Source organism: Chaetodon trifascialis, chromosome 15 (genome assembly GCF_039877785.1).
Source record: "Chaetodon trifascialis isolate fChaTrf1 chromosome 15, fChaTrf1.hap1, whole genome shotgun sequence".
Classification (NCBI taxonomy): domain Eukaryota; kingdom Metazoa; phylum Chordata; class Actinopteri; order Chaetodontiformes; family Chaetodontidae; genus Chaetodon; species Chaetodon trifascialis.
Genome location: NC_092070.1, coordinates 18,654,926 through 18,667,462, shown reverse-complemented (window position 1 = coordinate 18,667,462; position 12,537 = coordinate 18,654,926). Strand labels below are relative to the sequence as shown.

The following is a 12,537-nucleotide window of genomic DNA, read 5'->3' as shown; positions in this document are numbered from 1 at the left end:
CGTCCACCGAGCCTCGGTGGATCCCTCCGAGAACTCTGGGTAGACTGGCTGCAGGTATGAGAACATAATTCAGGAGTGCCTGAAGCATTACAGACAAATATTACAGAAATAAACCCAGCGGCAGGGAAAAACACATTAATATAATGCCAGCAGGTCTTAAAAAACAACCCCATCATTTCTTCACAATGTTCTCATTTCCATTGTCCTTTACAGAGATGATTAAAAAAAACCAGGAGCATTTCTCCTCTTGACTTTTTTCTGAAGTGATGTGCCACGACAGACCCAAACAGAAAGTAATTTTTCGCTTGCTGAGAAATGTCACGAACAATATGATCGTTAAAAAGGGGGAGTTTATGACCAGCGTACTGCAGTTGTGTTTTTGCCCATCAGGGGAAAGGTCCACCAGCGGCTCTGCTCCTTGAGGAGTGGTGGGAGCACGAGAATAAAAGCTAATCAAAACCTTTCATCCTGATGGCTGCTGAGAGGAACAGGAGCTCTCTTCACTGCCTCTTACCCTCTAGCACCTCAGTCTGAAGGGCGAGGGACAGTAATACAACAGGCTTAGTGCTGCCACACAACCAACCGTCCAGCCAGATGAATTTAAGCTCAATTTCTGACTGATAAGAGCTAAATTGACCTGCCATTACCTTCAGGGTCTGCTGAACAGCTAGGCTGATATTGGGCCTGCAACAGCAGCTTCAAGTCATTGTTTAATTTGTTTTTGAATTAAATCTGACTGTTATCAGGCGCTGTGTGAGCAAAGTACAATTTCACTTCTTTTTTTTTTTAACACAATCTCCTCAGGGGTTTGTCCATCTTAAGCAACCTGTTGTCAGCCTTTATTGCTGATAACTGAGTTTATTGTTAAATAATCATTCATCCAGGGGGCATAAATCATCCTCTCAGTAACAGCAACATTCATACAGGCAGGCCACATTCACAACAACAAAGATCCTGCATTTGACAACCAGTGCTGTTATTAGCAGGCGCTTGGATGTTTCCTCCCTTTTGTTTACTTCATGTGTTCTTTTTGCTGTTACTCAAGATCTGCCTGCAAGTATGCTGAAGCATTGCTTCTGTGGTTGGTTACCGATCCAATTAAAGGAAACATCAGCTGGCCATGCGTGCAATCATTGTTGATTGCCATCAGTTCTAGTTCATTACTTATATAATGGGTTAAAGTTTATGCTTACAGAGTTACACAGTTTTTGTAATTCAAAACCATGCTACTTTCATGCCAGCGGTAAAGACTTGATTGAGACACCTCCCTACTGAAAGATGACTTGATATAAAGATTACATGATCCAAATCAATTTAAGATGAATCATGAGGTCTTTAAAGTGTTGAACCAAATGCTTGGACACACCTCAAGAAACGGGTTGAATGTTTGACTCCACAAACACCGGATATAGATACCCCAGACCTCCAATCTATAGCTATGTTTTTTGTTTTTTTTTTAAAAAAAAAGATGACTTCACAACAGCATGAGTTTAAATAACATTTACTTGCTCACGTCACACACACACACATACAGAGACAACCATGGCGGTACAGATGAGAAGATAGCAGTTAGAATCAATCGATCATAATGGATGATGTTTATACAGTACGGCTGCATCTCTTGGTCCATACACAACATGAGCACTCTGCTGTGGCGCCACTCTTGGTCACATCAGCTTTCAAACATACTGGCAAACAACAAAAACACGAGAAGCAGCAAATTCATTCAAAACGCCAGACCAGAGGCAGGTATGATTAAAGAAAACAAAAGTTTTGGACTCAGGAAAATGATCAAGCTTAACTACTTACACAGCAAATAACACAGAAATGGTAAATGTAGATGGAAGCCAACACAGGGCAGGATGATGTCACAGAAAACACTGTTAAGGCTCAAGTGTAGCTGCATTTCCTCGCAGAAGTCAGAGGTAATGGGTTTTCACAATCAAACTGTCAACCAGATAATTATTCAAAAAAAAAAAAAAAAAAGGAAGAAAAAAAAACAAACAGAAAAAGGACATGTCATGTCACTGACCAATCACCTGCCACTAGCTTCCATTAGCACCCCCCCACCCAGACAGACTCCCACCATCACTGGACAACTTTGAACACGGGCTGTGTCCATCACTCCAGCTGCCATTTACTCATTTAGAGAAGCAAATTCAAGTGTAGAGTCGAGCCTCTCAATGAGGAGAGATGGTTAATATTCCTGTATTCACCATCCACTGGCAGCCTGAGAGAGGACACAGCACATGCCCACCGCTCCACCCACCCAACTCAACCATCGAGGTGTGGTGTTTGGACTTAAAGACATTCAAAATTCACACAGAACTCACATAAACACAGAAAATATTCAAGTCATCAACACATGAGTGAGAGGAGACTTGAAAATGGCATTTTATAGAGGTGAGAACAGATTAGGATCGTGACCTGTGCCCTCCAAGTGCATCACTCGACAACCAGTGTAGAGAACAGACTCCGTAAACATGTTGGAGGGTGTGGATCGAAAGACAAACGACAAGGAACAGTCAAGGCTTGAGAGAACATGCCAGAATGGTAAAAAGCTTCACCGTCATAATACACAGGCAGGTACATACAGCTGTCATTGGTGGATGGAAAGCTCAGTGTTAACCATTGAGGAGAGGCCTGATCCAGAAATAGTCATACAGCAAAATATACAACCCTGTGGAAGAAAGGGGAAAACAAAAAATACCACAACACAAAAACACCATCTCATTAAACAAACTACTGAACTTTTTACATGAAATTAAGAAGGCTATTTAAAAAAAAAAAAAAAATGAAAATACAGCCTTTCAAGTAAAGCTTGTTTTGGTACTATGCGATACATGCCCTTTGCCTGAAATTGTGGACAGCATGACTTTAGTGAGATGTCAAACATTAAAAAGCAGCCCATGGCTGCCACTGAAAACTGGCCAAACCATCTGTAGCTCTGCTGATACACCACACTCAATACAAGAATAAAAAAATGCTTCAGAGAAGAGACTTCATTTGCTACTTAACCATTTTTTTCTCACTGTACAAGTTTTTCAACAAGAAATTAAAACTCAAATTTAAAAAAAAAAAAAGGGAAAAGTAAAAACTTAATTTACCAACACACTAAAATCATATATACACACACACAACAGAAAAAAAAAAAAAAAAAAAAAACAACCACCAAGAATTCATAGAGTGACACGACCGTCCAGATAGCAACAGGCTGCACTCCCCAGCACCCTCCAGGGGTCACTCACAGGAGTACACAGGGGACAAATCCAAGGACCACCAAGCTCAAGTTCATTGGAGAAGACCAGAGGAGATGCCATTGTGTCCTGGTTGTTGAATGGCTACTCATACAGCAAGAAGCATTCAGGTGCACTTAGAAAATACGCTTACGCTTAAGGTAGGAGTCTGCATAATGGCCACCAAGGCCCTGTGAGTGCTGGCCCACATAGCTGCCTTCAGGGCTCGGCTCTGGAGATGGGATCAGGCGGGAAAACACACGCTTGTGGCTACCAATGGGAGTCTACAGTGGTTTAAAAAAAAAAAAAATGATATTAATAAAAATCAAGCTTTGTCTAAAAGCAAAAAACATCTACAAAAATATATGACTGAAAAAAGCAAAGATTAAAAAGTGTCTAAATTACCTTCACAACATTCCCCAGGCCTGGAGGGTAGTTGGTGGTGTGACTCACAGGAGGCATTCCCACAGCCTGAGGACAAACAGCCAACTCTCAGTGACTTAGACTTCTTCTACTGAGGCTCGAGCACTCACGGCGCAACATTAATTATTGAACATGGGCTTATTCTGGGAACCTGACCCTCTGCTTTTCATCTCTTCCAGTGCTACATACATACCTTGATGTTCTTGCACTGACACATGTAATCAATAGTTTGAAACCAAAACAGAGATTAATTTCAAAAAGAAACTCCAAACTGGTCCAAAGCTCGAGACTTACCCTGTTGAGCTGGGTGGCTGGGAGGCTGCCGTTACTGGAAGCCTCAGGCCCTGAGCTGAAATAAGACATGGGTGGGCTGGGAGGGTAACTGTAGTGTGAAAACCGCTCGCTGTATTCAGGGTGACGAGAGAGCTGCAGAGACGATCAAACAAATTCAAAGCTGTCTTACTATTGGACAGAATGCATGTCATTTAATTACATTAAAAATGTGCCTGCGCAGTCTTGAAACAGTGGACTCGACACTACCTGCTGGCCAAATCCTGCCAAGGCCCCAGTATCAAGGTTCTCCTGCTGTTCATACAAGTGGGCCAGAGGATCCTGAGGAGAAACACCAGATGGGTATCAGACCATATCATCTATAAATGTAGTAAAGCCACAGCTACTGTAGTGATGTCAAAAGAACAAAAGGTTTTACAAAAGCTCTTTCCACCAACAAAGCAGTGGGAATCTGGTGGTTACCTGGTGTAAGGGAGGATATTCTGGGCTGTAGGAATCCTGGTAGCGCAGGCTGTAATTTGGCTGTATGCTCTGGTGTGTGTGCTGGTTGGACACATTACTTAATGTTGGCCTCCTCCTATAGGGGTGAGGTCTGCAGCTTCCTCCTGAGAAGTGGGGGGCAGGCAGACATTACATGCTGGAATAAATTTACCTGAATACCTGAGTTGATGCAGCAAATGTGAACAGACTGCCAAGTAGGAAAATGACAACCATGTAGTGCAAAAGAAGCACCTCACCTGAGGGGAAAACACTGTTGACATTGAGGAAGGCAGTCTGGGGAAGGTTCACATCTTTGGGAGGATCTCCGAGTATGGATACCTGACAGGGGGGGGAAAGGGTGATTAATTTTTGCCATAGGACACAACCAAAGTGAAAACACAAAAAAAAACCCATCCTCTTTCATTTACACTTGAGTAGAAAGCTGGACCAGAGCACAAGAGGCATATTATGGAAATTATGTGGGAACTCACCCCTTGCGCTGTGAGGCCATCTGCCCCCATCATGCCACCCATCAGGGGCATGGAGATGCCCTGCAGGGTGGGAGAGGAAGTCTGTGGGAAGCTGCATGCTGCTGTGGGGGACTCCTGCTCCCTTGCCAGGGATCTGCCAAGCGGCATTGGCTTTAAGGGGTTTAGAGGATCTGTCTGAAGACCAAGACCGGGAACGACACCGCCTAGGGGAATTTGAGGCATGACTGCAAATTACAATTAATGTCACCTAAATATTTTATACGAGGATGATACTCATGCATGTTTTTCCATTTAAAATTAATCATTTAAAAATGTACGCAGCAGAAACCACGATTAACAGGCGAAGACAGCGACAGATGTTTAGCATTACAAGCAAAGCTAAAACTTGCGGTTAGTGGCTCAAGGAGCTGCGGCCTGAGCCGGCGGATGCCTAACCTTGGGGCAGGTCTCCGAGCAGATGGACTCCCTGCTGGACAGGCAGAGCAGCCAGAGGATTCTCCCCAATGAGTCCTGCCTGCTGGCCAAAGGAGAGAGCAGAGGTCAGTGTCACAAGACGGTCACACAGCCTGGCTACAACACTCAAGCAGTGAGAGACTGCTGAACTGCACGAGCACACTTAATTAACACAGAGGCTTACTCACCGCACATGAAATTATGTCTGTACAGAATGGGTATTTACACTTTTTGTGCACAATGGAGTAGTACACCCACCACATCACTCAGCACCACTCAAAAGTACACCCTACACATAGACAAAAACAAAGCTCACACTTTCCTAGCGAGAGCTTACCAGCCCAGGCACCGTGTTTCTGTCACCAATCACATAAAAACACCGGCATCCATCTAGCTTCAGCACCACATCACACACTGATAGCCAAACACGAACACCATGATCACTCACACAAGGCACAAGAGGGTTTTCTTTATTGTGCAGCACCTGAGCCCATAGAAGATGATTTCCCAGAAAGGCTTGCTAATGGTTAAAAGGGAAAGAGCAGAAAGGGTTTTCGGGGTTGGGGGGGTCGGGGGTGTAGGAGAAGGTGGATCAAAACAGGTTAAGTGGCAAGGAGGCACATGTCAGGGAAAGATAGAAATGGAGCAATACCTGCTGGGCCTTTGCCTGGTTCTGAAGGAGCATCTGGAGTATGGCGGCAGAGAGGGCGGGGTTGGCCAGCAGGGGCATTGTAGGGGCTGCCCCGAGGAGGCCTACACACAAAGAGAACATCAGGGTCCACAGCACCAGAACAAATCCTGAAATTAAGCTTCTGAGTGAGAGTTTGTGGGAACTCCTCACCTTGTTTGTGTCCCTGTGACAGTGGGTTGAGCAGCATCTTGAGGGTGGCAGGGTTATTGAGGCCCGTAAGTATCTGCATGGCTGTGGGATCAGGGAGGAGACCTTTACCCCTATTCACAGCCTTGAAGGGAGGGCAACAAGAAAGTGCATTCAACACAAGCTCAACAGCGGTAACTTTGGACATGTGAATGCAGTATATCAGCTTGACTCAAATACCATGGTTTGGGCAGCAATCAGAGCAGCCAACATGCTTCTTCCAGGAGGGCCAGGGGCACAGAAGGACACCCTGATGTGTGTCCCACCCAGCAGCCTGCCATCAGTGAGTCTCTGTGCCTCCTCGGCCATCTCAGCTGTGGCAAACTCCAACACAGCAAAGCGCCGAAAACTCCCATCTTGTCCCTGAGCCAACTGCCGAGAGAAAAAAACAATCAATCATTTTAATCTCATATGCACAAGATTAGCCCAAATTCTGCTGCCTGTAAATACAGTAGACATATGGTATGGGCTGTCTGGCAAGCCTGCTGTTACACCCTGGACGTTCAGAACACATAGTGTGACATCTAAAAGCACATTAATGTTGGAAATGTCCTGTAAAACCCATGAAATGTACCAGAATCACTGCTCAAACTAAACTACAAGTGATGTTGGAAATATCCCAACAGATGGTTTTGTTTGTTTTGTTGTTGTATTAATAACGCAGCGAATCCCCTAATAGGTCACAGGTAACCAGTTTTGTAGCACTGACAGGTTCTCATATGAGCCTCAGTTCAGATTCAGTTAATTCACTCTTCCAAGTCCCAAAAAAATGAAAACTTTTTTTTTTTTGAATCTGCTGAATGCAGCAAGAAAAATTATCATAAATGAGGACTAGAACTTTCCACTGATCACTGTGACTCATTCAGAGAGTTTGGCAAACTTCACACATCCACATTATATTTCTGATCAGAAAGATCAAATCTGAAAACATCAAACTGTGTTGAATGTGAATCTGTGAATGTTTATTATTACTAAGAGAAAAGGCCATTGTATAGCTTTCAAGGCCCTTAACCAACCATCTGTCACTCGATATGGTCTCATGATTTCATACCACCAGGTTTCACCATCTCATACCAGGCTAGTTGTATCTTGTTAAACCAGTGCTGGGAAACAAGTTTCCCTTGAATCATCACATGATCCTTAATCATCACAGCCTTTGCCACAATCCTAAAAAAAACCCTGGAACCAGCAGAAAAGTACTACTATGTGTGTCGTGCTAAAAGGACACCCCTCTCTCTCGTTCCAGAAAAGCCTACTGAATGACACCACCTGGGGAAGTCAGGTGGTCATCACCATAGAAACCAGCAATGCTCACTGCTATAGAAACTTTGAGTGGCCACGGGAAAACCAGGGTAAAGGTGAAAGGTACTGAAAGGATAAAATATGGAGTACAATTTTACAAAGTGATTCCTGTCATTCAGAAGCGTTCAGTGTCGACTCTACAACTGACACAATCAAAAAGCTCTCAGTCTGGTTACTGTGGCTTTGCATCCCATAAATCAACAGCCACACACAGAAAATGTGCTTACTAAGAACTGTGACTACAGCCAGGAGGGTGTGTTCTGCTGGCAAGCCAGTGCTCAAGGAACAGTAATGTAAGGCTGCAACTAAAGATGGACATTGTAATTATAGCCTCCTAAGACCATCTCCTTTATACAATCATGTGTTCACAAAGTGGTGATCCTCGCTCCATCCTCGCTTGTAAGGGACTTAGCTTTTCCAGGATGCCTCTTTTCATACCCAATCATGATGCTATCACCTGTTACCAATGAGCTCGTTCACCTGTGGAATGTTCCAAACAGGTGTTTTTGGAGCATTCCACCACTTTCCCAGTCTTTTGTTGTTCCTGTCTCAACTTATTTGGGATGTGTTGCTGCATCAAATTCAGAATAATCTTAGAAAAATCAATGAACTTGATTGGGTAAAACATTAAATATATTGTCTTACTGTTTTCAGTTGAGTATAAGTCAAAAAGTTTTACACAGTGTCCCATTTTTTGGGGGGGGGGGGGGATTTGAGGGTTACAGCTACAGCCCTGAGTCTGATTTTGTCTGATCTGCAGTCAAAAAGTCCAAAGACAACACATTTACTATGCTGTTGGACTCAGAAAATCTCTCATATTTGAAGGTCATGGACCATTAAATGTTTGCCATTTTTGCCTGGATCATCAGAATTTTTAAGGTAAAATTCATCCATGATTCTTGGCATAAAACACTACTTGGATAATGTATCTTTCTGAAATCATATAAATTTGATAGGTGTTTGTCTGTGGAATTTGACCTGGCAGAAGACTGGTGGATGGGTGTCAGCCAGAGCGTTGCGGAGGTCTTGGGCCGTCAGCAGGCTTGGGGGCAGGCGGTCCATGCACAGGCATTTAGAGTGCAGCAGTGGGTATGTGAGGGAGCCCACTTCAGTCCAGTGGACATAGAGCATGCGGGAGCCCAGCTGCTTTCCCAACAGCTCTGACTTGGCCCTGGCTGCAGAGTCCTTCTTCATGTACTCCACAAAGCCATAGCCCTTGGAATGCCCTGTGGAGGCGCTGTACACCAGAAAGCAGCGCTCTAGGTTACCAAATGGCCTCACCAACTCCTCAAACTGCTGCTGGGTAAAAGCACAGGGCAAGTTGGCAATGCATAGAAGAGCATCTGTTGGCTGCAGCTGCACAGAGATCTCCCTGTCTCGTAGTAAATACTGATGGAAGTCTTTGATGGCACACTGTGCCTGTTCTCCATTTAGCAGGGTCACAAATGCTGAAGGTGATGGGGGAGAGAGGGAGGAAGAGAGACAAACAATTTGGTATTAGTGAAGGGTGACAATTGTTCAGTCAGTGTTAAGAGAAAGCAAAGCAATTTTCATACACTGCAGGTCTCAGGTGGCAACCCTTGGTTGTGATACTGTTCCTCCTTTAACAGGTCTGAATAAAGACAACGCTGGCGGCACAATGTCACCACACACCAGCTTTTATGTCACTGCAATATTTCCCTCATTGAGACTACAATGGTTGCTATAGCAGCTGTCAAGAATCAAAAAGGCATTTTATCTCACCGAACATCATGTTGATGAATGGAAAAAAAAAAAAAATCCCATCTAAACCTGTCTGACTTTTCATGTTATTAGCACCCACCTTTAGAAAGTCTAACAATGTGACAGGCTCTTGTGACAGTGCAGACAGGTTTACTAGAGCCCCACAATGTGATGCTCTATGTCAAGCAAACATCCTGTTCCCCATGGTTTTAAAGAAAAGCAGAAGAGGTGGGGGGTTGCAGTCATGTCTGAAAGAATTAAGGTAACATAACCTTTTTACCAGCCAACAACATTTTGTACAAAAATCCTTCCAAGTCTGACTGCCACAGCAGTTTGGTAGATACCAGGCATATCCTGAATTTACCATCTGGCTCATCCATTTTTTGGCTTTTTGTTATTCACTTTCTGGTGGAATACTGCACTGCTTGACAATGTGCAACAACATTTTAAATGCATAGTCTAAACTAGTTTTTTAAATATCAGTTTTATCCTGAAAAATCAGCTTTGAAACTCCCAATGGCAACCTGATCATTTTATGCACTCACCATCTTGAACAGGCAGCTCTTCTGAATTGAGACACAGCTCACGTTTTAGGGCATACAAGATTGATTCACCACCCTTATTAAAATTTAACACTGATCATTTTGGCAGTTTAATTGCAGGACTTAGTTGTCTTGATGCATACAAACAGATGGCTTCACGTTGCGACATTGTGACCAATGAGTTCTACCATTTGTTAACAAAATAGGTAAGAACTACAGCCATGATTCCACAAAAGTGGTGGTGAACCTCACTCATACCCAATCATGACACTATCACCTGTTATCAATGAACTCGTTTACCTTTGGAATGTTCCAAACAGGTGTTTTTGGAGCATTCCACCACTTTCCCAGTCTTTTGTTGCTCCTCTCCCAACTTAACTTGTTTGAAATGTGTTGCTGCATCAAGTTCAGAATGAGCATATATTTACAAAAATCAATGAAACTGATGAGGTAAACATTAAATATATTGCCATTGAGCATATGTCAAAAAGGATTGGTAAATTTTCACATTCTGTATTTTTGTTTTATACAGCTTTCATACATCTTTGGAATCGGGGTTGTATATAAATGACATGTGCAATGTGAATACAGTTTTGCTTGCCATCGAGCATCACTTATGTAGAAAAGGCTTCATTTGAGGGCATACTGCAGTCTGACCATCTAACATTTGGAATACTTTTCCCAATAAATTTTAACCAGGAGATTTGTTTAACACTGCAGCTACAGAACTCACTTGCAGAAAGACTCACTGGAAAAATGTTGTTAGTAGCTGGATAACCTTTCTTGCTGACAAACATTAAAAGCTTGCCGTGTTGTGCGCTACACAGATTTTAGTCACACCCCCAAACAGCTCGAATACAGCTTAGTTTAAGACACCTAATATTGTCACCCCTGGTGATGAAATATTGGAGCAAACTGACAATCTAAACATCTTTAATCAAGGTGTAAATGGACTGCAGTTTTGATGCCAAAAGTGTCTGCTCTGGGAGATTTTTGTTCCTTCTGTTAAGCATTTTCATTGGAGTCAAGGACCTTTTCCTTTTTGTGAAGAAAGCCCTTCAAAAATTGTGAGGCAATTCATCCTTGTCGTTAAGACTGTAGCAAACAGTGAACAGTGCTCTGAATGCAGACAGCCACGGCTGATTATGCACCTATCAAGCTTGTTTATTGTCATTTATTCGTTAATACTCATAGATTCTGTTAGATTTTCTGTACTCCTTTAAACTGGACATGCACATGAGGGACAAGCACTTAGACCAACCTGTGCCCTTGTATTTGTCAACAAAGCAGTACTTCAAGTCATAGTTTCCCAACAGCTCATGGACCTCCTGTAAGTAAGAAAAGACAACAATCACATCCAGACATTTAAATCCATCATCACACAGTGAATTACAACCCTTTAACAAGGGCGTCCAACAGAGTATAACTGACTTTCTAAATTGCAGATTTTGGCACCACATAATTATTGATTGCTTAGTTGTAGATTTTGGTTATCACATTATTAACTAATTCATGTCCATTGGGAAACTAGCAACAAGTGCACCTGTGGGACATGAAGTGAATAACTGAGTCATTGTTGTCGGAGAAATTGTTCTGTGCTGCTTTTGACCATTCACAAACGAATAGCGATGCTGTCTAGCATTTTCTGAAACGTTTTGTCTCCACACCTTCCACCTTTTGTTATATTGCAACTCACATCTCGAACTCCCACTGCTCTCCCCCGCCCCCCTCCATGCGAACAATGGTACCGCCCGCAGGCCCAGCGCTCCCCACGAGTCAGGCACGTTCCAAAAAAATGTGGCATCATGAGTAAATCACTGACTGGTTGATGGAACCAAACACCAGTTTACACAACCGATGGGCTTGTGATAAAGTTCCAGTGCACCTGTACCCCCCCGTGACGACAGTATAATCACCGACATTTGGTTTGCAAGCTTGAATGGTGGAAAAAACACGAATATCAGAGTCACCAAACTGAAACCTTCGGGGCCGAACTGGCAGGTCATGCAGGCCACAGATGACCATTATTGACAGATATCTGACCACCTGGCTGTAAATCTATGCCGTTTTTGTCGGCAAACGCAAACAAATTAGGACACAATACTAATGCTGTTAGGCGGCTGCCAGTGAGCTGTGTCTTTGCTTTCAGCTGAACCAGTTGTAGGTTCAAAAAAGCAAAACACTGCGTCAAAGTTACAAACAGCTAACGAGTTTAAAGGCTAGCATGCTAACAGAGGTAGCATGGCAGGCAGTTTGGAGCTAGGCTAAGGTTAGCCAAACGACCCCGTCAGTCAATCATTCAACAATTCAAACCTCTAATTAAAATAGTACTTTTTACTCATATCTTACCTGGTTGCTAACGTCGGATGGCAAATTTTTTATGATGATTTTTCGACGGTTGTAAAACTCTCGGCGAGTTCTCTCTAAACGGCTCTCAATCTCTTCGGGGCTCAGTGAAGTCAAGTCCTCGTCGACCCTCCGCTGACATTCGCGTTCCGACGTTGAGTCCTCTTCGCCGGGTTCGAGTTCGGGATGCCGGCGGTCTCCGGGCATCCAGTTTTCGTGGTCCGCAACGACGTCGTGATTTTCATGAAGCGGACGAGAGGCGAAACTGAGTCCTGTGTCTGTGCTTTCTTCTCTGGCAGCTGTGCTAGCAGACACGGCGGCCGCCATCACTCAGTTTGGTGGAAGTTTTATCTGTCTGGAAACTCAGTCCGATT

At 43.5% G+C, this 12,537-nt stretch overlaps 1 protein-coding gene across 6 annotated transcripts; it reads right to left on the bottom strand.

The window, feature by feature from the left end:
- Positions 1 to 3,171: 3,171 nt before the first annotated feature.
- On the bottom strand, positions 3,172 to 12,490 carry raver1 (ribonucleoprotein, PTB-binding 1). Of its 6 annotated transcripts, none has more exons than XM_070981538.1 (15): positions 12,167 to 12,490; positions 11,079 to 11,145; positions 8,532 to 9,001; positions 6,432 to 6,623; positions 6,216 to 6,336; positions 6,027 to 6,127; positions 5,823 to 5,894; positions 5,357 to 5,438; positions 4,922 to 5,124; positions 4,688 to 4,769; positions 4,413 to 4,555; positions 4,200 to 4,271; positions 3,954 to 4,085; positions 3,642 to 3,707; positions 3,172 to 3,520 (listed from the first exon to the last, which is right to left on the bottom strand). In XM_070981538.1, exons 1-15 carry the CDS (start codon positions 12,488 to 12,490, stop codon positions 3,374 to 3,376), a joined length of 2,274 nt encoding a protein of 757 aa, XP_070837639.1. In that variant the 3' UTR covers positions 3,172 to 3,373. The 6 variants fall into 6 exon arrangements, with proteins under 6 accessions (XP_070837639.1, XP_070837642.1, XP_070837641.1 ...); XM_070981541.1 differs by having other exon boundaries at positions 4,197 to 4,271; positions 5,357 to 5,435; XM_070981540.1 differs by having other exon boundaries at positions 5,357 to 5,435.
- Positions 12,491 to 12,537: the final 47 nt, after the last annotated feature.